The 24792-nt window shown below is 37.6% G+C and overlaps 1 protein-coding gene across 11 annotated transcripts in view; it reads right to left on the reverse strand.

Annotated features, from left to right (window-relative positions):
• PTPRM (protein tyrosine phosphatase, receptor type M) overlaps positions 1-24792 on the reverse strand; it is a 461846-nt gene that overhangs the window by 260596 nt on the left and 176458 nt on the right. For all 11 annotated transcript variants that reach the window (XM_017819524.1, XM_017819523.1, XM_017819522.1 and 8 more), the window contains exon 7: positions 18874-19167. In XM_017819524.1, the coding sequence (XP_017675013.1) occupies positions 18874-19167 (294 nt within the window). The remainder of the gene's footprint in view (positions 1-18873; positions 19168-24792) is intronic.

Below are 24792 nucleotides of genomic sequence, written 5' to 3' on the forward strand. Positions count from 1 at the left end.
TTTTCATATGTCAAGCTTCCCCTAGATTGTTCATAAAGAAAACAAAAGAACTTTTTCCATCTACTTTGCTCTGCCCATTTTTTATTTGCTGCTTGCATACATGGAAAAGAAAGTTGATTTTGCAACATGAAATATTATGACTTACAGCTTGTTGAAAGGATCATTACATATTTCCTCCTATTTCTTTCCTTCTGCTATTAACACTTTTCCAAGCAATTGCTATATTCTGTATAATCGTATCTTGACAGCAGATCTCTACACAAATCAACATTTAAGGTATAATCCATGACATTTAAAACTGCAAGTGCTGTTCCTACTGATGACGATTCTGCTACTTATTATAGAACAATCTGCTTCTATAAAAGAGGCTGAATAAATTGGCTTTTTCCAGGAAAGAATAAGGTATAATTTCTAAAGATCTTCCAACCCATGATATAGGAAAAATTTCACTATATATCTATCTGCATGGTAATAGGATTTATATAGGCCGTAAATCTCTTTTCATCCCTTTTTAAAATACTGATTTCATGATTCTTTCTTAGAAGACTAGGCACCAAAAATAGCTTTCTCTCAGTATCTCTGAGTTCTCTCAAAATTTGACTTTCAAAAGCAAAACAGTGAGAAAATGAAACTGGTCTGTGAAAAACCAAAAGGCCTCCAAGCAAGTATCATGGCTTGTGTGTATCTAATGGAAAAAAATAATCTATGGCTAAATCTACTTGGACATTTGGTTATCCACATGATAATTTTTAGCTCTACATTTCCAGAGAAACCATGAAACTGGTGCAAAAATTACGGGAAAGCATATGTGCTGGGGCTGGAATCCAAACCTTTGGGAAGCCAATACTCCTCCTTATGTCTTTCTGCAAAAATACTATTTGAAACTAGTCCAAGAACTATTTCCTAAAAGACTTCTCATTGCTAGGGACTTTCCTCAACAATTTAACACTCTCATATTCCAAGATGCTAAGGCTGTGCTGCCTTCTGACTAATGTTCAAATTCCTAACCTTACTCTTTTTCTGAATGTGCTCTGAATTCCAGAATGATGCCGTGTGCCAGCAGACCCTCCTTGCACTCAGGGTTACACACGTTCGTGTCAACTAAAATATTACTAACTGGATCCCAGCTACTCCTTTGCATCCAGGAATGGTTCTGTGCTGAAGTTAGCACTTTTTGAGCAGGTTCAGTATCTCTGTGGGGAAAAAAATCATTAACTCTGAATAATCCAAAACATGATGCATCTCTGGAAATCTGTGCAGAAATGCAGCTTTCATTTTTCTAAATCTGATTTCTGAAAGAGCAGGTCTGTCTCTTTTGGTGTTTGAATCCCTGGAGGAGTCAGTGGTCCACTGAAGATGAGACTGCTTTAGATTTACTGCAAATCAATGAGTGCTGAGTTCACAATTCACTTTGGTTATATTCTAAGTGACTTTTCTCTTTGGATGATGGCTTGATAAAACTGTCATTCAACTAAAGAAAAAAGTTCATCACCACAAGTTTCAAAAATGCTTTACTAATTCTTGGGATCATAGAGAAGCCAAATGGCACATATGGATCAACTATAGATGTCTTTTCCAAGCTGAAACTTTAGGTAAAAAAAAAAAAATCTCCTCCCTGGTCTGAAAAAACATCAAAGAAACTGTCAAGAGTTTCTTGGATCAAATTCAGCTCTGAAGTAGCTCTTTATTTTACAAGGAAGATTAACCAGATGATGCAGGACATTCACACTTCTTTGATTCCTTTGACATTATTCCCTTTGGGATTTCTCTGATCTGTTTCACAAGGCGGTTCTGCTTGAAGCACCTGAAGAGGGCCTATGCCAAATATAATTCCTCCACAGGACAGAAAAGAGCTCCTTCTCCCTTATTGGCATTCCCTTTGGATACTTCAGCAGACCTTGGCTGGCCAAGGACAACAGATCACGACTGAAAGAAACACTCAGCCAAAGCTTCAGAGAAGTTTCTAGCCCCAAAAGTGGAACTAAGGAGAAATGGAAGGGCTCAGAGCACAACCTATCCTAACTTAAATGTCAGGTACATAAGGCTGAGAACATTTTTGTGGTCATTGCTATGGCCAAACCTCTTCTATCCTGTGACAATTCACATCTCTTTCTAAAAGCATTAAAAAAAAAGTTTCATCCTTTTACAAACAAAGCATTACAATGTCTTATTTCAAATAATATGCCCATAGCTTTAAATTTTTAAAGAATTCTTTTGATCATTTCTAGTACTTTGAAAAACTTTAAATCCCATACGTATTAGATTTTTTGTTAAAACCTATAAAAAGTTGGAGAAAAAAAAAAAGATATTTTCCCTTAGATCATAATCCCTTAGTTGATTTCTTTCTAGCATTTCCATTTCTGGTGGACAGCATACTAAAAGTAAAGACACATACAGTCTGCATCTTAAAACTAGATATATTTTCCTATTTTCACTCCATTCAGTCTTACCACACCAAGCAGAGTAAAATGGAATAGCAAAAAATTACCACATTCTTTCAGGTGGGCATATTTATGCCACTGGGACTTAAGTGTAATGCGATGCTAAATGCTATGCTTTTGAGGGAGGGCTTGTCTAAACCAGAAGCAAAATACACAGCAGAGGAAAAAGAGTAAAAAGTAAAGATTCTAGACAAAAGAAGTCGTCAAAAGAATAAACTAAGCGAAATAAAGTGAAAAAGCAGGCAGCACAGGATGACATTCTAAGAATAATCCGTACTGTGTACAAATGCCCTAAATGCAAAACCTATGTTGGAACATTAAAAAAAGAAAAAAAAAAAAACCCAAAAGCAGTCATATAGGTAATCTATATGTCCTATACTGATTTACCTAAACCAATGTATGACATATTTTTAGGAATATAATTTAGTCTTTTTTTAACTGTTGACTGGAAATTAGAAAATGTAATGCCCATTTACAAGAAGGGGCGGAACTACAAGCCTGTCAGCCTGACCTTGGTACCAGGGAAGGTCATGGAGCAGATCATCCCGAGTGACATCACACATCATGTGCAGGCCAACTAGGGTATTGCACCCAGCCAGTATGTGTTTAGGAAAGGCAGCTCCTACTTGACCAACCTGTCTGCTTTTATGACAAAAGTGACCTGCTTAGCAGACGAGGGAAAGTCCATGGATGTTGTCTACCTAGATTTCAGTAATGTGTTTGATACCATCTCCACAACATCCTCCTGGACCAACTGGCTGCTCACGGCATGGATGGCTGTACTCTTTGCTGGGTGAAAAACTGACTGGATGGCCATGTGCAGAGAGTGGTGGTGAATGGAACTAAATCCAGCTGGTGCCCGGTCGCAAGTGGTGTTCCCCAGGGCTCAGTATTGGGGCTGGTCCTGTTTAATATCTTTGTCAATGACCTGGATGAGGGGAGCAAGTGCACCCTAAGCAAGTTTGCAGATGACACCGAGTTAGGTGAGAGTGTTAATTTGCTGGAGGGCAGGAAGACCCTGCAGAGGGATCCAAACAGGCTGGACAGATGGGTTGAGGCCAATTGGATGAGATTCAACAAGGCCAAGTGCCAGGTTCTGCACTCACGTCACAACAACCTCAGGCAGTGCTACAGGCTGGGGGCAGAGTCATTGGAAAGCTGCTCAGCAGAAAGGGACTTTGGGGTGCTGGTCAGCTGAACGCAAGCCAGCAGTGTGCCCAGGTGGCCAAGAAGGCCCATGACTTCTGTTAGACACCAGATCAGTAATTATAGGGTCAGAACCACCTTGTGGGGAGTGTGTGTGTGTGTGGAGGGGGAAGGGATGGGTCGAACCTCACAGAGGTGGGTGGCAAGTCCCTGAAGCCCACACAGGGAAGCCCTGGAGTAGCTGTCAGTCACAAATAGCCCAGGAAAACTATGAGACATCACACCTCCTGGAGTCCCTAAGCCAGGGTCAGAATGTCAGGGACAGACAATGAGGACACTGCCCCTCACCTGGCCTGGAACCCCAGGGTGGCTGGTGGGTGAGGCCCCATCTGAAGGGGTTGGCCACAGAGACCAGGGCAGATAAAACCAAAAGCATGTGTTTGCCTCGTGTCATGGCCCTGCCACCTGGACGTTTGAGAGCTGGTCTCTACAGAGTTTCAGGGGTAGCTATCTCTTCTTCTTTCTCCTCCTCTCTTCTTGCTCCCTCTGCTTCTCTTTCTTTGCTCCTTTCTTGATGTTTTGGGGTGGCTTGGAGCTGGAGGGATTGGATTTTGACATAAGTGTTGTGGATTGATATGTGCTGGGTTGGTATTGTGGTGGAACATTTTGTCTAGCTTGTGCAGTGCCCTTTTTGAACCTTTGCCAAGTTCCCTTATCTTCTCCCCTAAATCAGAAAAGAAATCTCTTGGGAACAAGTCTGTGGATTATTCTCTTGATGCTATCTCGAGATATTAAAGAACTCTATACCTATACTTTAAAGTAAAACTCCTAGCTGAGCCCATGAGCCTGCAGCTCCAGGGCTGGAATCTTACAGCACCCTGGCCCGTATCAGGAATAGTGTGGCCAGCAGGAGTAGGGCAGTGATTGTCTCCCTGTACTCAGCACTAGTGAGGGCACACCTCAAGTGCTGTGTCCAGTTCTGGGCCCCTCACTTCAAAAGGACAATGAAGTGCTGGAGCATGACCAGAGCAGGGCAGCAGAGCTGGTGAAGGGTCTGGAGCATAAATCTTATGAGGAGCAGTTGAGGGTGTTTAGTGTGGAGAAAAAGGAGTACCTCGGGGGGACCTCATCACTCTACAACAACTTGAGTAAAGGGTGTAGGGAGGTGGAGAATGCTCTCTGCCAAGTCTCAAATGAAAATATGAGAAAAAATGACCTTAGGTTGTGCCAGGAGAGATTCAGATTAGATATTACCAAAAAAAAAAAATTTCCACTGAAAGTGTGGTTAAGCATCAGAATATATTGTCCAGAGAGATGGTGGAATCACCATCTCTGCAAGTCTTCAAGGTGTCTGAATGTGGCACTTGAGGATATGCTTTAGGGGTGATTATGGTTGTGCTAGTCTGACAACTGGACTAGATGATCTTGCAGGTCTCTTTGAACCTTGATGATTCTGTTATTATGTGAAATTTGACAAAAAAAGACCCTCCAGACAGCCTCTCCTCTTACATCAAGAACTCTTAAAAATATCCAATCCTTCTGACAAAATCATAGAATTATTTTTTCTTTCTTCTAGAATATGAAACTCTTCTGGTAACACTACACTGTTGTCAGCTTATTCTTAAGTAGCACAGCACCCTGGCATCTCTCACAGTATTTCAAATCAGTTGCATAAAATCCACAGCAATTGACTTCAGAATTTGGTCTTTTTATCTGGTATGGAAATTTCCTTGTTTATATCAGATCTTTGGACAACTTCTAACTCCACTGACATAACAAATAGTATCATCCTTGAAACAGTTATTGAAAACGAGCAGAGTCAGTGTGTTATACTTCAACCTTGGCAATGGCCCATCTCAATATTAATGGATACAGTTGGGAAGATTAAGGAGACATTTGTCTTCTCTATTCAGAGTAAGAACACATTCTGCTCAGATTCAGAAAGTCAAAGCACCATTTCACAATATATCACAGAACTTAATCAACAATGTCCTAGCAGTGAGGCTTTAAATAACATCTTTATTTTAGGAAAATAACTGTTTTGAGCCCTTCATCAATGGACATTAGAACTGACACTATCACTGTTTCAACAACCCAGGCAGGTCTTTACACACTTTATAGGAGCAACTAATCTTGCCTTCATCCTAGAATGCTTTATCTTTATCCCCAAAGAGACTTGTGGGTACTTACAAAGATGCAAAGATGTTAGCCCCCCTAGAAGCATTTTATCATTAGTGGAAACATAAGAACATTTAAAAGATTAATGTAAAATAGGAAATATAAAAAGATGTTCTTTTACTCATTTAAAAGATGAGTAAGAACATCTTGTTTAGATCCTGCTTTGAATCAACCTTTTACTAAGCCTGTCCTTCCATGCTGACTACAGACGTTATGAAAGATACACTGATAGCATATGTAAAAGGTGGAGGCAATTCTTCATTAGAAACCCATACTTCTGCCGAATCTTAAAAAACAAGTTTATGGGAGTAATATTTACTGTTTCCATAGGCACTAAGCTGTCTAATTCCTTAAATTACTCTTAGCAATTCTGGGGCAAAATCAACAGAAAGGTTATTATGAAAATATTGATAAAACCTTTCCGAGTCTGATCACAGGAGGCAAAATTAGCCTAGTCTTACTGGCTGATATTTACTTTTGCCTAAATAAAATAACCCGATATAACAGCATAGTGGCAATACAATTATACAGCAGAATCAACTGATATTAGATTATAATTCTTAGAGAAGACATCTAGGGCTATGCCACTTAAAACTTCTCAATAACAGAAGACAGCTCAAAAATCTTAAGGAAAAAACCTCTTGTCTGGTCCACTGCAGAACTGTGCATCTATAAAGCTCCAAATGCAGAATAAAACCTTAAGATGTTATCTAATTGCAAATTAGGTAGTTTTAACAATCAATGCATGAATCACTTTCCAAGGATTAAAGAAAGAGACATACAAACTGGTCTCAGCAGCTTGCAGTAACATCCGGGAAGCAGCTATTGCACTGCAAGAAGAGTACTTTTCTGCCAGATTCTAAGATATTAACACTGACTGTTTTCATAAGTATGGTCTGTAAGTGGAAAGATTAACAGTAAAGTAATAGTGCATAGAAAAGTAAATAATCACTTCGAATTTTAGTAGACTCTGAATTTCAAATTATCATTATGAAAATAATCTATTTTTAAGTCACTTGTTTTAGGAAATCAGTACAATATTGTATGCTAACTGCTTAGCAGAGATTGTCCTTTTGCAACACAGAATAAACTAAATTAGTTTTGGAAGATTCATGCCAAACTGTTCTGTGATGTTGAGTACAAATAGTTCCTTGTTTTAACAGACTCATAGGTAAGATAAAAGGCATTTTTAATCAGTCAAGAGTCCAACTTTTCTGTGAATGTAAGAATCATATTTCAAGATGAATGGTACATACACTTTGTTTAAATAATGAACAGATAGTATAGTAAGAGCAATCAGTGTGCAATTAGACTTGTGTCTAATTAACAGTGATAACGAAAGCCCATAAAACACTTCTGTAAATACGGAGCTCAAATGAGTGTATGGAAGAAGAATTATTTATCTAATCATTAAATCAGAGTGATTCTGATCTTTGCTGTTGCCTGTGAAAATTTGGTGCCCAACCTCTTTAAAATACTAATCTTTGCTGGCACTCCCTTTGAAAGATTTTGTAGAAACTGAGAGGGTAGCCTCATAATGTTTTTATTCACTGTCTTTGAGACTCCAGTACCAGAAAGCAAAGGATTCATCTCAGTTGATAACTGGAAAATTTGTAAATCAGAATATGTTGTCACTTCTTCTATCAGAAGCAATTCTGTTCAAGATTTAACAGAATATTGATAAAATGGCCTTAGAAAGATCCTACTTCTTCATGAACAGTCTTATAGACTAAGTCAATATCAATGAAGACAAACAGTCTGAGAAGGCCTATCTGCATAATATTACCCTGAATTACTGCAAGACTTGATTCAACCACCAGAATTTTTCAGCTCCTTTTACAGTAAGTGAAAAAACAACAAAAGAATTTTTAGTTTCTTTTTAGAACAACTAACAATGTAATGCTGTTTGTCAGTGAAAGGTTTTTTGACAAAAGAAATGCTTTCATTGATTATCCTGAATTATAAATTATAGTTCTCTAATTCTTCCTCTTATAAATGAATACTCTTCACAATCTAGTCTCACATGTCAGACAAAAAAGATGAAACTTTTATAATGGAAATTTAATTATAGTACAGTTTTTGCCAGTTGTCATTCCAAAGTCAGCTATAATTATGCTCAGGTCATTAAATTTATTTTTTTCATTTACTTGGCCAAACATGCCAGTTACACATTGGTTCATCCTCTCAAATTCAACACTATACAACAGTAATTAAGTAAATTATTGAATTTTTTTTTTATTTTTTAAGCTAATTGCAAACAAAACATCTGCAAAAACAGTCAAAACAAAGAATAACTGACAATTTTTTTTTCCAAAGAACATAAATTTTTTGAATTGAAAAGGCACTTCTGCATGTCAAGAGTAACACTTATTATTGCCTTTTTGCTTTACATGCATTTCCTATATGTATAGTTCTGAAAGATAAGAGTCCACTATAAACATAATTTTCTACTGCAACATTTCTGCACCAAAATACCTTCAGAGAGCTTTCTGAAAGTTATGAATCATGAATTAATGAATAAAACTAAACTCTCTCTTTCCCAAAAGAAAACCCTCTTTTTTCCTTCCAGGAAGCGGATCAAGTTGCACAGAATGAGACGACATGAACTAAATGAACAGATAGTTGTTAATATATTTAAAATAATAACAAGGGTGCTTAAATGATGGTATACATTGAAAGACAGCTAAATGCAGGCATCAGCTATATAAATTTGAAAACAAAATTGTTACAAATATTTTAGATGGTTGGGCATACTGAAATGCAAGACCCCTAAAACATTAACTTCATGGGCAGTTTTGTTTTAATCTCCACTATTCTTCTTTTTAATACAGTACCTCACGATAATGCTATGCAATGCATTTCCTGATTTTGTTTCTTATTTCTTTTTAGATATTTAAGTAAGTATTTGCTTACTCAGTGCTTTCATGGTCAAATGTTTTATTTACTTTGGGCCAGAATTCATCTAGTCATGTAGGTTCAGAGTAGCAAAAAAAAAGAAAACAGAAACTTTCCTCCCTCAGATGTTTGTGCTCTACAAGAGTTTGGAAGAATCTCAGTTCCACAGGGATGCCCCTCCCTGCCTAACCAACACACTCAGCAGCAATTAGACAGATTGCCAAACAAAACCACTTTTTTACATCTATAGAAGTTGAGGTCTAGCACTCTGTGAACTGTCTCAACTTTGTTTTTCTGTAGTTGTAAACAGAAACGTGATGCACATTTGCTCACCAGGAGAGACACTTGGACTGTAGGACAGCATTATCTGTTTACAGCACTGCAGTGACAGTGCCCTGAAGAAAAAGAGAGAATTTTTTGTTTCTCCAAAGTCAGGACACTTTTTCCAGATCTGCCCTGATTTCAGGTCTCAAACTAGGCACATAGTCTGCAGTCTAGGTTATAAAGTTGCAATTGCACTTTATAGCAAGAAGTAGTACCAGAAAAGTCAGAAATCACACCATCAGCTCTTCTTCCTTGAAATCTTCAGGAAGCTGGACTGAATTCTGTGTACAGTTCTACATTTGTAAAACAAATAGGTCTGCAAAGCCAATATGCCTCCCAGACACTGAAAAAACCTGTGGTGTCATTGTTCATTTTCCTTTGAAGTGAGGTAAAATTAATATACCATTCATTCTACAAACCTTTGATATTACTTTTTTGTAAGCAATTTAAAAAAACCTCGAACTACTAAAAGGTTTAAAAAACTGAAGTATCTCTGTGTTTCCATATAGTTCCTGGATGTTTCACGCTTCACAGATACTTCAACAGAATTGTACAGTTATGTGTTTTTACAGCTGGCCAAAGCTGCTGGGCAAGACAGCGCATGGTCTAACAGTCTCAAACAAAAGAGCAAGCCTTAAAATATCAAAACCAAGGAGCATGCCTGCCTGTTCATCCATTTCCATCTTTCAACACCTATTAAAACCATTGGCAAATTTCATCCAAATAACTTGTTTAAAATTTAAACTTATTTGACACAGTGGTGCCAGAATTTAATTCCACAAGATGAGAGAGAGCCAAAGTAGTGCCCTCATCCAGGAGGTTCAGGGCAGGCAAATGGAAGTCAAATACTCCATTCAACACCAGATTTGTGGTTAGTTCAGTGCTGCTTCTTGCCTTGCAGGTCTGTTGTAAGGGAAAATGGGATTACCCTCATAATGTGGTGATATTTAGTAGACAAATCTTTCAGAAATTAGGCTTCTGTTGTCTATGGGATATGGGACATCTTATTTTCCTGACTCCTCAAACAGAAGGCTCAGAGGTTCATGCAACCTTTTTTTTTTTTTTTATTAGAAAACCTATCCTTTAGAGCCTAAATCCCCTCTAAATCATAGAGGTGATACACTCATACATATATATGAAGGAAAAGAGATGGAGATATGTATGTGTGTGCAAGTGTCTGTATATACACATACACACTTGGGCACACACAATTAGTTATTCTTTTAGACATGAATTTAAGTAAATATACTCTGGAAACTTCAAATGCATAAAAGATTTTGCTTTGGTTTTGGATAAGACCTTCTCCATTGACTAAGTCAGAGGAAAAGCCATACTTTCCTGTCTTATTTCCTAATGTTTTTGCCAAAGGATCAGCATTATTAATAGTGAAGTTTGCCTATAACTGAAAGGCAGTAGGGCATAACTGTTTGTGGAAACTGGAATAGCTAATGTAAAAATTGGCCTCAGGAGAGGGCAGAAAGTGCTCAGCAGAAAGTTGTTACAAAAAAATTCAAGGCACTCACGCAACTTCACAGGGAAAGCACCTATACCCAAAGCATGCCCTTTCCCATTATTTCCAATTGCTTTTAATAATAGAGTACCAATACATTTATTTAAATATGCAGTAATAATACTTTTGAAAAGAGAGATCCAAAGCAACCATGAAACAGTTCATATTCAATTTGTTCTCAACACAGTAATAATAATAATTTTCACAAGTATATCTAATTTATCATTTCTATTAAAGGTGCCTGCATACCGGTCTTTTGTTTATAACAAGTACACTCCCAACTTGCTGGGTTTTTCTCACTTCATAATGAGAAATTCTTCCTGAATTTAAGTTGGGTAAAATAATTGTTCTGAGTGTGTGTTTTTTGGAGCTTATCTTTATAATTAATAAAAAACTGCAACAATTCTGGAGATTGAGATATGTCGTAGCAGAAATCATATTATCTACTTTTTCTCAAGGGTCATTATGTTTTCTTCACATTCCCTCTACCTGGCAGATGTGAAATTAATAATTTTGCCCCTCAGGTTTGCTGTAAGTTGGTGAAGGTTCATTTGTCTCAAAGAGCAGGTTAATTTCCTCCTCTGCAAATGTTTTGAAATGGGAATCTAATGAAGTGAAGAACTAAGTCTCCATTTACATGATTGCTTTTCACATGACCAAAGACAGTCCTTCTGGCAGTTCTTTTTGCACGCACTCAGTTTCCACTCCTGTATTAACACGGATGTAGCTGTCAGGAAAGAATCCCAAATACTTCTCCTTATTTTCATGTGGAGCTCCTCAAAACAAACTAATCTTACAGTCAGGTTCCATAGTCTGTGTCTTTATCATCACTAGAATGTGTATCTATTCCTACATACTTCAGCACACATGTCAGAGAGCGGGCCAACAGACCTAGGTATTTGCAGTTTTCCTGTCCTCTTTTTGCCCTCCTTGTCAGCTGGTGGGAAGGGAAAATATTCTGTTTCTCAAGTGAGATCTCTGGATGCTGTAACTAACCCAAAAATATGTATTTAGGGACTGATGGAGACACAAAAGTATAGGTATTAGTAATTTCTACACAGCACCAGCTCGCTTGGTTGCTCATATTAGGAAAGTATTTTTACGTGATTTCCCGTGCAAAAGAAAGACACAATTGGAATGAAAGGGCAAATACCCTGATAATGTTCTACTTTCTAAGAGAAAATGTTTATTTTTCCCTCTCACTGGCAACCACAAATCTGAAGAAGCATCCAGAATAATGTGGTGGAACTCAAAACTTTTGTCTGTAATAAAGTCTTCCCATCCCACTGTACCTCACTGTTTACACAGCTTCAGGGAATGACAGGAATACAGTGATCGTGATACATCCCTGCTTGTGAAAGCAGAGTCTAGGAGAATTTAACAGACACCACGGTCACAGCTCCTCTTCCTAGAATTTGACAGAAACTCAGAACCACAGAAAGGCTGAGACAGGAAGGGTCTGGTTCATCTGGTCCAACTGCCCTCTCCACCAGCCTTGCTCAACTAGAGCATCTGGTATGTTGTCCAGATACCTTTTGAGTATCTCTTCTCTCTCTTCACCTACCAAACCATTTTATCACATAAGGTTATCATATTCATCAAGCATGACTTCCCTTCTGTGAATCCATGCTGACTTTTCCTGATTACATTTTTGTCCTTTATGCGTCTGGAAATGGTTTCCAAGACTTGTTGTTCTATCACCTGCCCAGGGATTATGGTGAGGCTGTTCAGCCTGTAGTTCCCCAGCTTTTCCCTTTTGCCCTTCTTGAAAACAGGAGTGGCATTTGTTGCAGTTGCAGTCACTGTCACTTACTGCATTTATTTTTTTTATCCTTTTAGAGACTTAAAGGACTCCCAGATGGGAATTTTAGACTATGAGACAAAGAGGAGGAGAACTGAACTTAAAGAGATCTTTTATGGGAGGAATTTGGATTATTTGGGCTTTTCTTGACCCGACATTTCCAGTAACACAAGGGAAGGCTGTTTTGTAAGATATCATCAGAGAAATCATCTTAGTAAGGAAAAACATGGGGACTTGTTTCCAGACAAGTGGCTGCCAAAGAAGAACTTTAATATACTAGTCACAGTTGAACATCGTTTGTGTTTTCTGTAGAAAAGAAGATGAATTTTTTGTTTCTTCATCAGAAGTAAGTGACAAGTGACACAGAGACATGGACATGCACTTTGTAATATTTTCTTGGAATTCTATTCAAGTCCATCAGTTTACCTTCTGCACATCCAAAAGCTGAAATTCACCTGCTACAGTGCAGAAAATTCAATACTGCTTTTACTCTTATGAGAAAATAGACCTTATACGAGAATGGTTTGTGTATCAGAAAGGCATTAGGAGAAGGGACAATAGAGTAGGCAATTACCTTCACAATAAAACCATAAATGAATGTAAGTTCACTGTGGACTTCTAGCACTGATAAATCAATGTAACTTCCCACTAAAGTTTATTACAGTTTCAGGTTAGTAATGGGGACTTCAGAAATATCATGGAACTTTTCCATGAAAAATAAAATGGTGCAATATCTGCAACCCTCCTCCTCAGGATTCAGGTGCCTGTGACCTGAGGTCTAGCTCTAATACAACACAGCTATAAAACCTTGGTTTAAACTTCTGAGAAAATTCCTAAGTTCTGAGAAAGAGCTGTGGAAAAGAACCTGCAGTACAGCTTGAAGTTGACATTTTCTTATGATCACAAAACGAAGCCATGTTAAGACTTTGTTATCTGCCTGAAAAAAAACTTGAACCTCTTCACAGGCAGTCCTCCAAGGTAAAGCAATGAGATGGAATAACTTAAATCCCAGTAACAATAAGATCCTTCCTCTTTTCTTGAGACAAAAAAGTTAAAAGATCCAAAGAAGCCTTCAAGGACAAAGAAAGGCAGCTGCCATTTCAACCTAGAGAAGTTCTTAGGAAGGAACTCATCTTTCCTAATAGTGATATAGAATGGGGAAGGGCATGGAAATAAGCAGTAAGTACCACTGAGATTCAAAGAGGCTAGGGCATGGACACTGACAAAGGAGGAGACTAACTACAGAATTAATAACAAAAGAAGATGAGAGGGTAAAAAACAGGGAAGACCAACTGCAAAAGTGACTTTGTATTCAGAATGTTGTACACTAGGGGCTGCAGACAGTCTTTCTTGTAGGACCTAGCAAGTGCTCCATGTCATGGGGCAGGAGGAAAGTGGTGCCATGGAGTGCTGTCTAGCATACCTGAGCACATTGAATTTACATGCAGGGTTCAACACAGTTGCTGGTCTGTACCACTTGCCTAAAGATACTTCTGTCTGTGGCAACCTGATGCAGGTCTTAAGTGATAAGAGGGAAGAGGATACTCATTCCATCAGTGTATTCTGGCACATGTAGATTTTTTTTTTGCAACGCCAGTGGATGCCAGTCCACAGCACAGAACTAGCGAAGTGATTTGTACACCTTTGGAAGGTTATCCAGATGAAGCCAGGGCAGTAAGCAAAATGAGTAAAATAAAGACTATTCTTTTTCAAGAGTGGGGATTTTAAGAGTTCCTCTGCTCTGCTCTTACGGGTTGTAACAAGCCTTCTAGGAGTACCAGACACTTTACAACAAACCTGCAGCAGTGTTTCAAGACCTCAGTTGTACTGGGAGTAACAGCTTTCCTCCTGACAAGATCAGGAGATGGAGTAGAAGAGACAACAAATTCAACTATGTTAATTAAAACATTCCTGTTACTTCATTGTATGAAAACTGTTGGTTAAATTGACAGTGACTGTTTTTGCAAATACTCCATGGCAATAATTGTTTCTCGGCACAGAGAAGTAGAGTTCTGACTGTTAAAAAAACCCCACAGTTTGGGGATAATTCATCAGAAGTTACTTACATTGCAGTCTTATATTTTTTATTTTCTTAATTTCCAATAGATTTTCTGGTTCAGCAAATAAAAATATGCTAATTTTCAGGAATTATTCAAAATGTCACAGTGAAAAAAGAAAAATTATGAGAAAAAAGCAATGATTTTCCCTAGGGGGCCTTAAAAATTCCCTCCCTTAGCAGGAGAGGATTTTTTTTTACCTTTTCTTCCTAAGGTAGCTGTCTTTAAGATGTATCTGTTCACCAGCAGATTCAAGGAACAACATTGCTTAAAAATAGTCTACTACTAGTGAAACCATAGCAAAAAAAAAAAATTTTGCAGGAGCTCATTTGGCAGTTCTGGATTTTTCAGGAGTGTTTTAACTGGGGTACTGTCTCACCATCAGAGTGGAGGGACACATACTAGATCAAGATTTGTATCCTGCAATGCATGTCAAAGACAAAACTGAAACAAATAATTCTACCCACAAAAATATTGATACAGGTAAGAAATTACAGAATAGTCTAAAGTTAATCCTTCAACATACCCACTTAAGTTTTACTATGCACAGTTCTATTGGTTTTGGGTCAGACTGGGTCTCATCAACAACTGTAATGACAGGACAAAAGGGAATGGCTTTGAACTGAAAGAAAGTAGGTTTACATTAGATGTTAGGAAGAAATTCGTTACTGTGAGGGGGGTGAGGCACTGGAACAGGCTGCCCAGAGAAGCTGTGGCAGAGAAGGCACTGTTCAGGGCCAAGCTGGATGGGGCTTTAAGCAACCTGGTCTAGTGGAAGGTGTCTCTCCCCATGGCAGGGTGGGTAGAACTAAACAAATTTTAAGGTCCCTTCCAATCCAAAGCATTCTGTGATTTAGAGAAGATTTGATTCTGGACTTTTTCAGGCACCAGAGGATTCCCAATCTATTTCAGTGAGAGATAACAGGGTGATTTTTTTAATAAGTACTGATTTTCAGATCCTCAAACTTCTTATATCCCGTATGGCAGAGCTGCTCTAAGTACTGTTATATGCCTACATACAAGGTGATTTCTTTGGTTCAAATACTTGTGCAGCTATTTCTCTGGTAGCAACAGCTCACCCAAGCTCTCTACAGCAGTGATTGACATTACGAGCCTCACACCTTGCTAAGTCTTGTTCCTCAGATAACGGTACCTGAAGTGTGAAGCATTCTGATAACCTGCCCCTAAATAGCTCTAACTGTGGGTGATTATTCTAGAATAATTTATACCAGCCTAAAAATGTATTTCCGAGTAATTTGAGATATACTGTATAATGGAAATGTCCTGCCATGTACCTATCTCCTAATGAATTTTCTTCCCATCTGCCCCCACCCCCCCTTTTATTTTAAATGGCAGCAGTCTCCTTAGGTTCAACCATATGAGATGCTTGTGGGAAGAGGGAGCTCTGAGCACAGTAACTGGTGACTCAAATTCCAGACAACCCGGGGAGGCCTCCATTTCATACCCTGAAATGAGAAAACCCCTTTTTTCTAAGTCTGACTCAAATGTGGCTCACAATGGTCAAAATCCATTAAACTCCTCTTTTTCAAACCTGAACTCCACATTCTTGGTTAAATCTAATTCAGACCTGAATGTTAATTCCTGAGCCTTCCTGAACATTACACTGAAATAGCACTTACATTTACACTATATTTCACCAAAAGGAAGCAAAGCACTTCCAAAAGTAGTAACTGTTCCACTGAGCGTGATGCAACCAAGTTTGCAGAGACATTTTTTTCTTTGCATTCTAATTATAGATGCTTTTATTTACTAAAGTTACAGATAAGACTTGTCTATTACAAGCCTCTGAAATCTCATTTTGCTAAAATGAAAACATATTTCAAATGCTTTGGAGAACTATTAAGATTATTGAATGCCTAGCATACTGCTTCAAGTCTCCAAGTGGTTCACTATCTTCCCCTAGGGAACAGGCAAGCAGCATACAATTATCACAGTAATTAAAAAGGTGCAATGATTCTTCTCTTAAAGACTCCTGTTTTATTAATTCTATGGTATGCTTTGGAGACTGGCATTATTTTACTCCTACCCAGCTTAATTATACTGTCATTAGTTTATCAGCATCTCTTTTCAAACCCCTGGGCCGGTTATTAGCATGTCACTTGCTAACAGTTAACCAATAACCACTACACCTTCAAAGCAGGATATTCTTCTATAAAAAAGCCAGTTTGTAAAGACAGATTTAATATCATCATTCAATTTCCATTTTTCAGTCACTTCATTTTCTGCTTTTAATTTAAGAAGGTTACTGTTTAGCTTAATGAAAAAACAAATAATTCTGATATATTACAAGATGTTACCAGGTAGTAAAATACTTCCAGTACAAAGTGGTTTATGAAACTGAATGCATGTTTTATTACTCAACAGTATGTACCATTGGAAAGACCAGAAAGCATATGATGTTCTTAAATATAAGTAAAATTTTGGATTTCACTCTCTACTAGGTCTGGCTGAGATGGAGTTAATTTCCTTTATACAGCCTGTATGGTGCTGTGTTTTGGATTTGTGACTAAAACAAGCTTGATAACATACCATGTTTTAAATGTGATTTCACAGCCTCAAGGCTTTCTTTTTCCCACTCCACTCCCCCAGCAAATATACTGGAGGTGGACAAGAAGCTGGTAGGGACACAGCAGGAACTGCTGACTTCACCTGACCAAACGGATGCTCCATATCATATGATGTCACAGTCAGAAATCAAAGCTCAAGGAAAGGAGGAGGAAGGGGGGACATAACTGTTACGGCACTTGTCAAGTAACCAGTATATGTGCCAAGGCACTATTTCCCAGGAAGTGGCTAAACATCTGCCTGCCAATGAGAAATAGTGAATAAGTTTCCTATTTTGTTTTCCTTACAAGTGCAGTTTTTCCTTCACCTATTACACTGTCTTCATCTCAATCCATGAGTCTTTTTGCCTTTCATTTTCTCCTGGTCCCGTGGCAGAAGTGACTGAGTAAGCAGCCCTGTGCATACTTGGCTGCTGGCTGGTGTCACCTCACCACACTTTCTAACCCTTTAGTACAGACAGGCTCACTTAGCATCCAGTATTGCATTAACTGGTCATATAAGCAGATGATCAAACTACAAGAAAAACTGTTTTAATTTTAAAATAACTGAAGTACTTGTGTATTAAACACATACTTACCTTGTCAAGACACATATTTTACATTACTACGAAGGGAATAGTGACCTTGAAATCCTCCTGAAGGGAAATATAATTAATTTTTATGTTTCACTGTTGACTAACTTGAAGTTACCTTAGTCTAGTGCAGAAAATCCTACAAATACTAAATACTTAAACATTATTATAACTTAGATGTAGTGCTTTTGGTATTTTCCATTAAATACTTCAGTAACGAGAGGAAGAAAAAAATCAACAAGTGAGTACTTGCATAAGCTTGCATCTCTGAAACACAAAACTGGGATTTTGAAAGCTGCTATATTTCATTTTGTGTTTGACAACACACTAATTCAATTTAACTGAAATGCCATTTAGTTACTGACAGGTGGCCAAGTGACTTCACAACAAGTAACTGTACTTTCATATGCAATGGAAATACACAATTATTTCTGTTAAAGTATGTCATTTTTCCTGTTCAAAGGACAAATAACACCAAGCCATTCTTTAAAATACTAAGAACAATAAGCTAATACTACTTGCTTACTACCATTTCCTCTAGGTACACTCCTGCCTATCTTCCACTAATTTTACAGCAGTAGAAAGAAGATTCAAAATATTGGGGGAAAATACTAATGACCAAAAAAATCCAGGTCACAGTATCCTCTATTATTTTTGAGCAGCTGAATCTCCAAGTAATATTATTTTCTAAGCAGCTGAATCCCAAAGTAATATCACTGCCACTCTTACTGAAAATTATTCTGCTTTGTATGTTTTTACAATCAGAGGTCAGGTCTATTAATTATAGCATCCAAAACAGAAGCCAAGATTGCTACAACGCACCAGCAATTACAATTTCTCATTTAATAAAAAGACATGCTGTCAGTCACTCAAGAAAGCAGTCCTTTGCTAAACCTCATCTGCTAATTGAGACTTAACAGTGAATGCTTTTGCTGTTACAAAGGATCTTATTCCACTTTTTATTGTTTGATATAACTGACATTGAAAAAAGGGAAAAAGTAACTTTAGCCAAAACAAACAAAATTTTAATCAAGCTTGGGAAACTAGCCAGGGAAAAAAAAAAATAAAAAGAATGAACTAACCTGAAACTCAAACACACACTGGCAAGAGATGGGTGTAATGAAATGGAGAGAGCTCAGTGCATACCAGACAGTAAAGCATGATTTCATCTACAAACTGCAGTGGCACTGAAGGTTGGTTTCAAGGTCATGACAGCCGGAAAATGTTAATAGCTTATACTTAAAAACATTCAGTCTTAATTCCTGCAGGTTTTAAGACAGACAGTAAAAACTGCTAGCGAAATAACTTATGTTTTCAGCCCTAGAAAGATGCTTACAACTTTCCTATCACTTGTGAGTACTCACCAGCACATTTTGTTCTTGTTTTGAGAGCTGGGCCAGGAGATCCTGTTCCTCCTTCACCTGGTCTTGTAAGTAATACACTGATTTCATATTCTGTATCAGGATCCAGGTGCCCAATCTTATAGCTTGTGGAGTCCACGGGTTGTATGTCATACCAGCTTCCGCTTGAAGTGCGATACTCAACTTCTCTTTGAATAATTGGTCCATCCCCATTGATGGAATTGGCATTCAACTGTATCCACAGGTAAGTTGCACCGACTGAGGACAGCTGAGGTGGAGCAATGGGAACTGGTGGCTCTGAAGGACAGTTACAAAAACAAGCAATGATTATACTTGTAAGTTTTCTGCTTCTAAAACATTCAAATAAGCGATGTGTTTTGTACCATATTAGAGGTGAAGACTGCATAAAAATATGGATATAAAGGAATCACCACGACAGATTGACTTATTTTCATTAAACTGCAATACGCACACTCTTCTGCTTTTGCACTTGGAGATTTTAACACGAAGCTTTTGGTTTATACCACATAACTTCAAACAAGTAGCAAGTGGAATTCTAGTCATTAGGCATTACAAGGCTACTTAACTTCCAATTTAAAAAGAAAGATTATCTCAGGTTTTTCCTGTTCAAATACAGTTCTTCCCAGATGTTAATAGTATTCCTACTCAAACCTAACATTTTTAAGGTAAAATTGATGTTGTAGTCTATCCTTAGACATAATCAGAACAGTAATTTTTTCATGAAAACAAAATGAATTTTTTATTCATCACTTTTCACATACTTAACTACTCAGATTTCACGTTTTCAGACTTCTCTGTAAGCAGAATAAGTATAGTCATTTTTCAAGTTCTATACTCTGGTTAAAATGAAAGAGTTTCTAAAGGAAAGCTGGGGGATTTCTGAAGTTTTTACTACAAGCCTGATTCTACTTTATGTAATGGCTTATTTTCACTAACAACCACATAGAAGCAGTACTGTATCACAGAGCAAGCGGGCGTGTGATATCCTGATAGTTTGGACTCCAAAGATTTTAAAGTGAGCAAAATTTTAAAACCACTTTTATTTATTATGTGATGGGCATCTCATTTTAAATTAGACTGCAAAAATAATTGACAAATATAATTTCTTTTTAAAGGTAAATAACAAATTGGGGTTTTCCCTATTGGTTAAATTACTCTGCTGTTCCGTGCATCACATCTGCAAAAAATTCACCTTCCCACTGGTTAAATATATTCAAGTAGAATGAAACCAGGCCACTGTAATAAGGCACTGTTTGATCCAATATTCTTAACATATCTATCAGCAAACACTGCCACCTTCTTAAGGATACACAGAATATGTAATGTCTTTGCTAAGCTTTAGATTCAGATTTATCCTCTTCTGCTAACCATTTCCCTATGTGTTGAGATATAGGTAGTCAAACAGACAAGAAGCTGAATTTATATATTTCATCATTTTCTCAAGGACTTCAAAGTCACAGTTAAAGCAAGAAACATAAAAGAATGAAACAAAAGGGAAAAAAAGAACTCTGGAAATAATTCAATATTTCCTGAGAAATAACAGAATTGCTATTTTAACAAACATGTAATTATCCTACAGTATGCTTTTTTTTAATTTACAGAAGGAGTAACTCAGAGCACTAAGTGCATTGATGGCTATGCCTCAGATAGATGGTGTTTCTAATTAGCACCATACACTTGTATGCAAACTTCGATCTGTATAATCTATTAGCAATTGCTGAATATGACATTACAAAACAGCAAACATAGGCATCATCACTATATATTCTCATCTTAAAAAACTAGTTGATTATTATAATGAAGAACATGATACAAGGGCAATAAACCAGCATGTGTCCAAAGATGTCTACTAATACTTACTAATGGGAACAGACATAAAAATAGCTTATAATACTGTGGTAGATTCCAGCATATAAGGACTATTGTTTACATTTTCAAATCAGTAGGGAAAACATTGCATTAGCACTATATGACAAACTGATGTCATCATTGGGTTAGAAACATACTGCAGTTTTATTGAAACTATTCTTCCTGAAGTATATAAACTCTGGTTTCATACAGTGATACAGCATGTCTGGAAATAGTTCTGACTTGACTCAAAATGATTTAGAATCAATTTAAATCATTAGGCTGTTTTGTGAACCAAGACATGAAATGGAACTTTTATAGAGCATCCTAAGGCATTTACTTAGCCATGCTGAAAGAACAGTTAATTACTTTCAAGTTTCAAATGCTACTAAAGGCTGTTGAAGTGCCATTCAAAATGCAAACTCAGGAGTCAGGTCACTAAGGTTAGTGGTTACACCAATTTATTCCAAGTATTACAAGTACTTGGAATAGACAGTATTTTATTGTCTTCTTATACCTCAGGGCATATTATTCATTTCTCTATGGCCACAATGCCAAAGGGTAATGCAAGCTGCATTATTTCAGCAAAACCCGCATATAGTTCAGTTTAATACCATTAGCATAGTTTAATACTAAAAGTTGTCTTCTTACCAGAGATCAAGACTACATAAAATCAACCTTTCATTACAAACACGATGTCTATATTGACTGTTAAAAATGTAAGACTCAGGTAAACAGATTCTTTAATACAAGCACTACATATCAAAATATGATGAGCCAATTTCATGACTGTCTTTTTCATTTATGCTTTCTTTAGACAGAATAATTTAATTTTTTCAGGATACTGAGGAGTTTGAATCACTTAGGTCAGTACCACACTGCAGCACTACTGTCTTTCACCAAAAGCAGTTTTATGGTTGCCAGTGGGACAATCTCAATCAACTACCACGCAAATTAATACCTTTATAAAATAGCACAATAAACCTGAGATCTTACAGCTGTGCATGGTCAGGGAAGGAATTGGAACTGACAGCAGAAATAAGTTTGTAGCAGTGGCTATTTAGTACAATGACCTAGCTTAAACAGGAGTTCTTCCTTGCAGATCTCTCCTGAAGCAAGTAAACAAAGCCATTCAGTACTGTAAAACCCTTCAAAAATGGTTTTTAAAATAGAATATTAACTAAAAAAAACAAGGTAAGTTTATCCATATATGCAACTTTTACACTTTCCAGATTTTGGACAGACATGTGACCTCTTCCTGAATTCTGTGACAAATTATGATGGGCACAACCCTTTATGGAAAGAAAATAATGGCTGCCTTACAAAGCCAGATGCTTCAGGCAGATACTCTGTCACCCCACACAAATGGATCATTTATATTAAGTAAGAGAAAAAGACAACCCTTATGATAAGGAGCAACCCTTGTCTTATGTGGAGGATAAAAACAAATGTAGCCATACATGCATGCAAACTACTTATATTAATTGAAAACATATTTGAAACTACAACTCCTTCACTTAAACTGCTTTGTACTTAAATTATACAGAATTTCCAAACATTTTCTACAATATCTTAACATCTTTATGCTTTGCAGTTCTTTTAAAATTTTAATTGGGAGGGGAAAGGCATCACACAGAGATGCCAGTGGAGATAATGTAAATCTCTAAGATTTGAGTTAAAGAAGACCAAAAAAATAGACATTACTTCTCTGTGGCTCAGAACTACTAACTTGAAAAATGACAAAACCCTACTTCAATAGTAAAAATAGCATTTTAGATTTTTCTTTTGAGTCTGTACAGAGTGGGAGATGGAGTCACGCTACATTTGCGGAGGAACACGGAAGAAATATTTGTCCTACAAGCTGATTCACCTTACTAAATAGTAACTATTAGAAAGACAATGCCATGATATTCTCACGTGATACTGCTCACCACATCATGAGCAGCTGAAGTGAAAAAAATGAGGTATCAATCATCTCTGATGCTATGTCCACATCAATAATATCTTAATTACTATAAAACTAATCAAATAATTACAAATTTATACTGTTGAAATCAACTGAACTGCATTAAGACTATTTTTTTCCCATTTTTCTCTCTATTTTTTTATGCATATGTATTATTGTGCCCCTCTTTTGAGCATGCAAATTATTCCATCAATAAGCTCTGTGCCTGCTCCTCTCCTTGCCATCCAGTCTGCTGCTGTTCTAACCATGCCTCTCCTAGCATCTGCTTTTCCTTTCCCCTCTGCAATACAAAGTTATCCTTTCCAGACAGTTCCTTTCTCCTGGCCCCATTTTTTGCATATGCATGTTTGTATATATGTTTATCTTCCACTTATTGTCACAGAATCATAGAATCAGGGATGGTGACTCCATGACCTCCCTGGGCAGTTTGCTTCAATGCTTAACCATTCTTTCAGTGAAAAAATTTTTCCTGATGTCCAACCTGAACCTCCACGGCACAGAATGAGGCCATTTCCTCTTGTCCTGTTGCTAGCTGCCTGGGAGAAGAGACCTACCCCCATGCTGATACAACCTCCTTTCAGGTAGTTGTAGAAAGCAGTAATGTCACCCCTGAGCCTCCTTTTCTCCACGCTAAACAACCCCAGCTCCCTCAGCTGCTCCTCATACGACTTATTCTCCAGACCCTTCACCAGCTTTACTGTCCTTCTCTGGACATGCTTCAGCACCTCAATGTCTTCCTTGCAGTGAGGAGCCCAGAACTGGACACAGTCCTTGAGGTGCAGCCTCACCAGTGCTGAGCACAGAGGAGGAATCACTGCCCTGGCCCTGCTGGCCACTCTATTTTCTGATACAGGCCAGGATGCCATTGGCCTTCTTGGCCACTTGGGAACACTGCTGGCTCATGTTCAGCTGGCTGTCGACCAGCACCCCCATGTTTTTCTCCCCAGCTTTTAGTGTTTATGTAGTCCCAATTTTTCACCTACCTTCCCTTTTATTTCAAAACACCTCCTAGTACGCCATACCTTTCAGTCCCAAAACTAATAATTTCATCTGGGTATGCAGCTTCTTGCTCTTGCACTCTGCGCTATCCACATCATGCATCTCACCATTTTACCCTCACAGTTCAAGGGTTCAGCAAAATGGAGGACTGCATACTAAAAGCACAGAAATGGTAAGCTCACAGGTTTTGAGGCACACATCTACACTGAAAAATACAACTCTCAAGTCAATTAGCCAAAATAGGAGCATCTGCAAGCTGAACTTCATGATAGGAATTGTTAGGCAACCATACAAATAAGTCCTAGTACCAGCACTGTTTGTAAAAAAGTGGTACAGACTGATGGATCCAGCATGAAAGGTTAGTTGGCAGAGAGCAAAAACAAATGTCAACTATCTGTGTATTTTTAATTTATGAGAATAACTGATACCACAGATAAGCAATTGTTAATATTTTCCTACTGTGTCTCGATATCAAAATGACTTTGCCCTCCAGAATAAATTCTTTGCTCTAGAGGTCCTGAAGGGGTTTGGTTCTGTTCCCGGTGTTAAATTTTTCATTTGGAAAATGTAGACATTTAAGCTGCCAGCATTACAGATGGCTACCTTTCTATGCCCTTGCTTAAAAACCTAACCAAACTCCTTTTAACCAATTTGACACCTAGGTTTGCCTTGTTTGAACTCAATAAGCAGTCTGAACTCTGTAATAATCTGATGTCTGCTCAGACAGGCTCATTCTGTTCTCCTAAATCTAATCTGCGTTGGATCTGCCCACTATTATAAAAATTCAACCTAAGGACCATATGTAGAACTCTAATTTACTTCACCAAATACATTTAATCAATTCCACCCTACTATTTTCCTTTTGCTCAATGTTTGATTACTTTTATGTCATCTATTAGATACAAACTGCCATTTTTTACAATAAGTGGGTGATCTGACAAGGCCAATTTCATGTCTCCCATTAGATAAAGTGACATTTCAATCCAATTCTCTGACAAACTTAGATGAGGATACTGTGCAGTTTGAGCACACACAATGACAAGGCACTTGTCTTTTCAGCCTTTCCTATCAGAACAAACACTTGGGTA

Source organism: Lepidothrix coronata, unplaced genomic scaffold (genome assembly GCF_001604755.1).
Source record: "Lepidothrix coronata isolate B3197 unplaced genomic scaffold, Lepidothrix_coronata-1.0 Scaffold75, whole genome shotgun sequence".
In the NCBI taxonomy this organism is placed as follows: domain Eukaryota; kingdom Metazoa; phylum Chordata; class Aves; order Passeriformes; family Pipridae; genus Lepidothrix; species Lepidothrix coronata.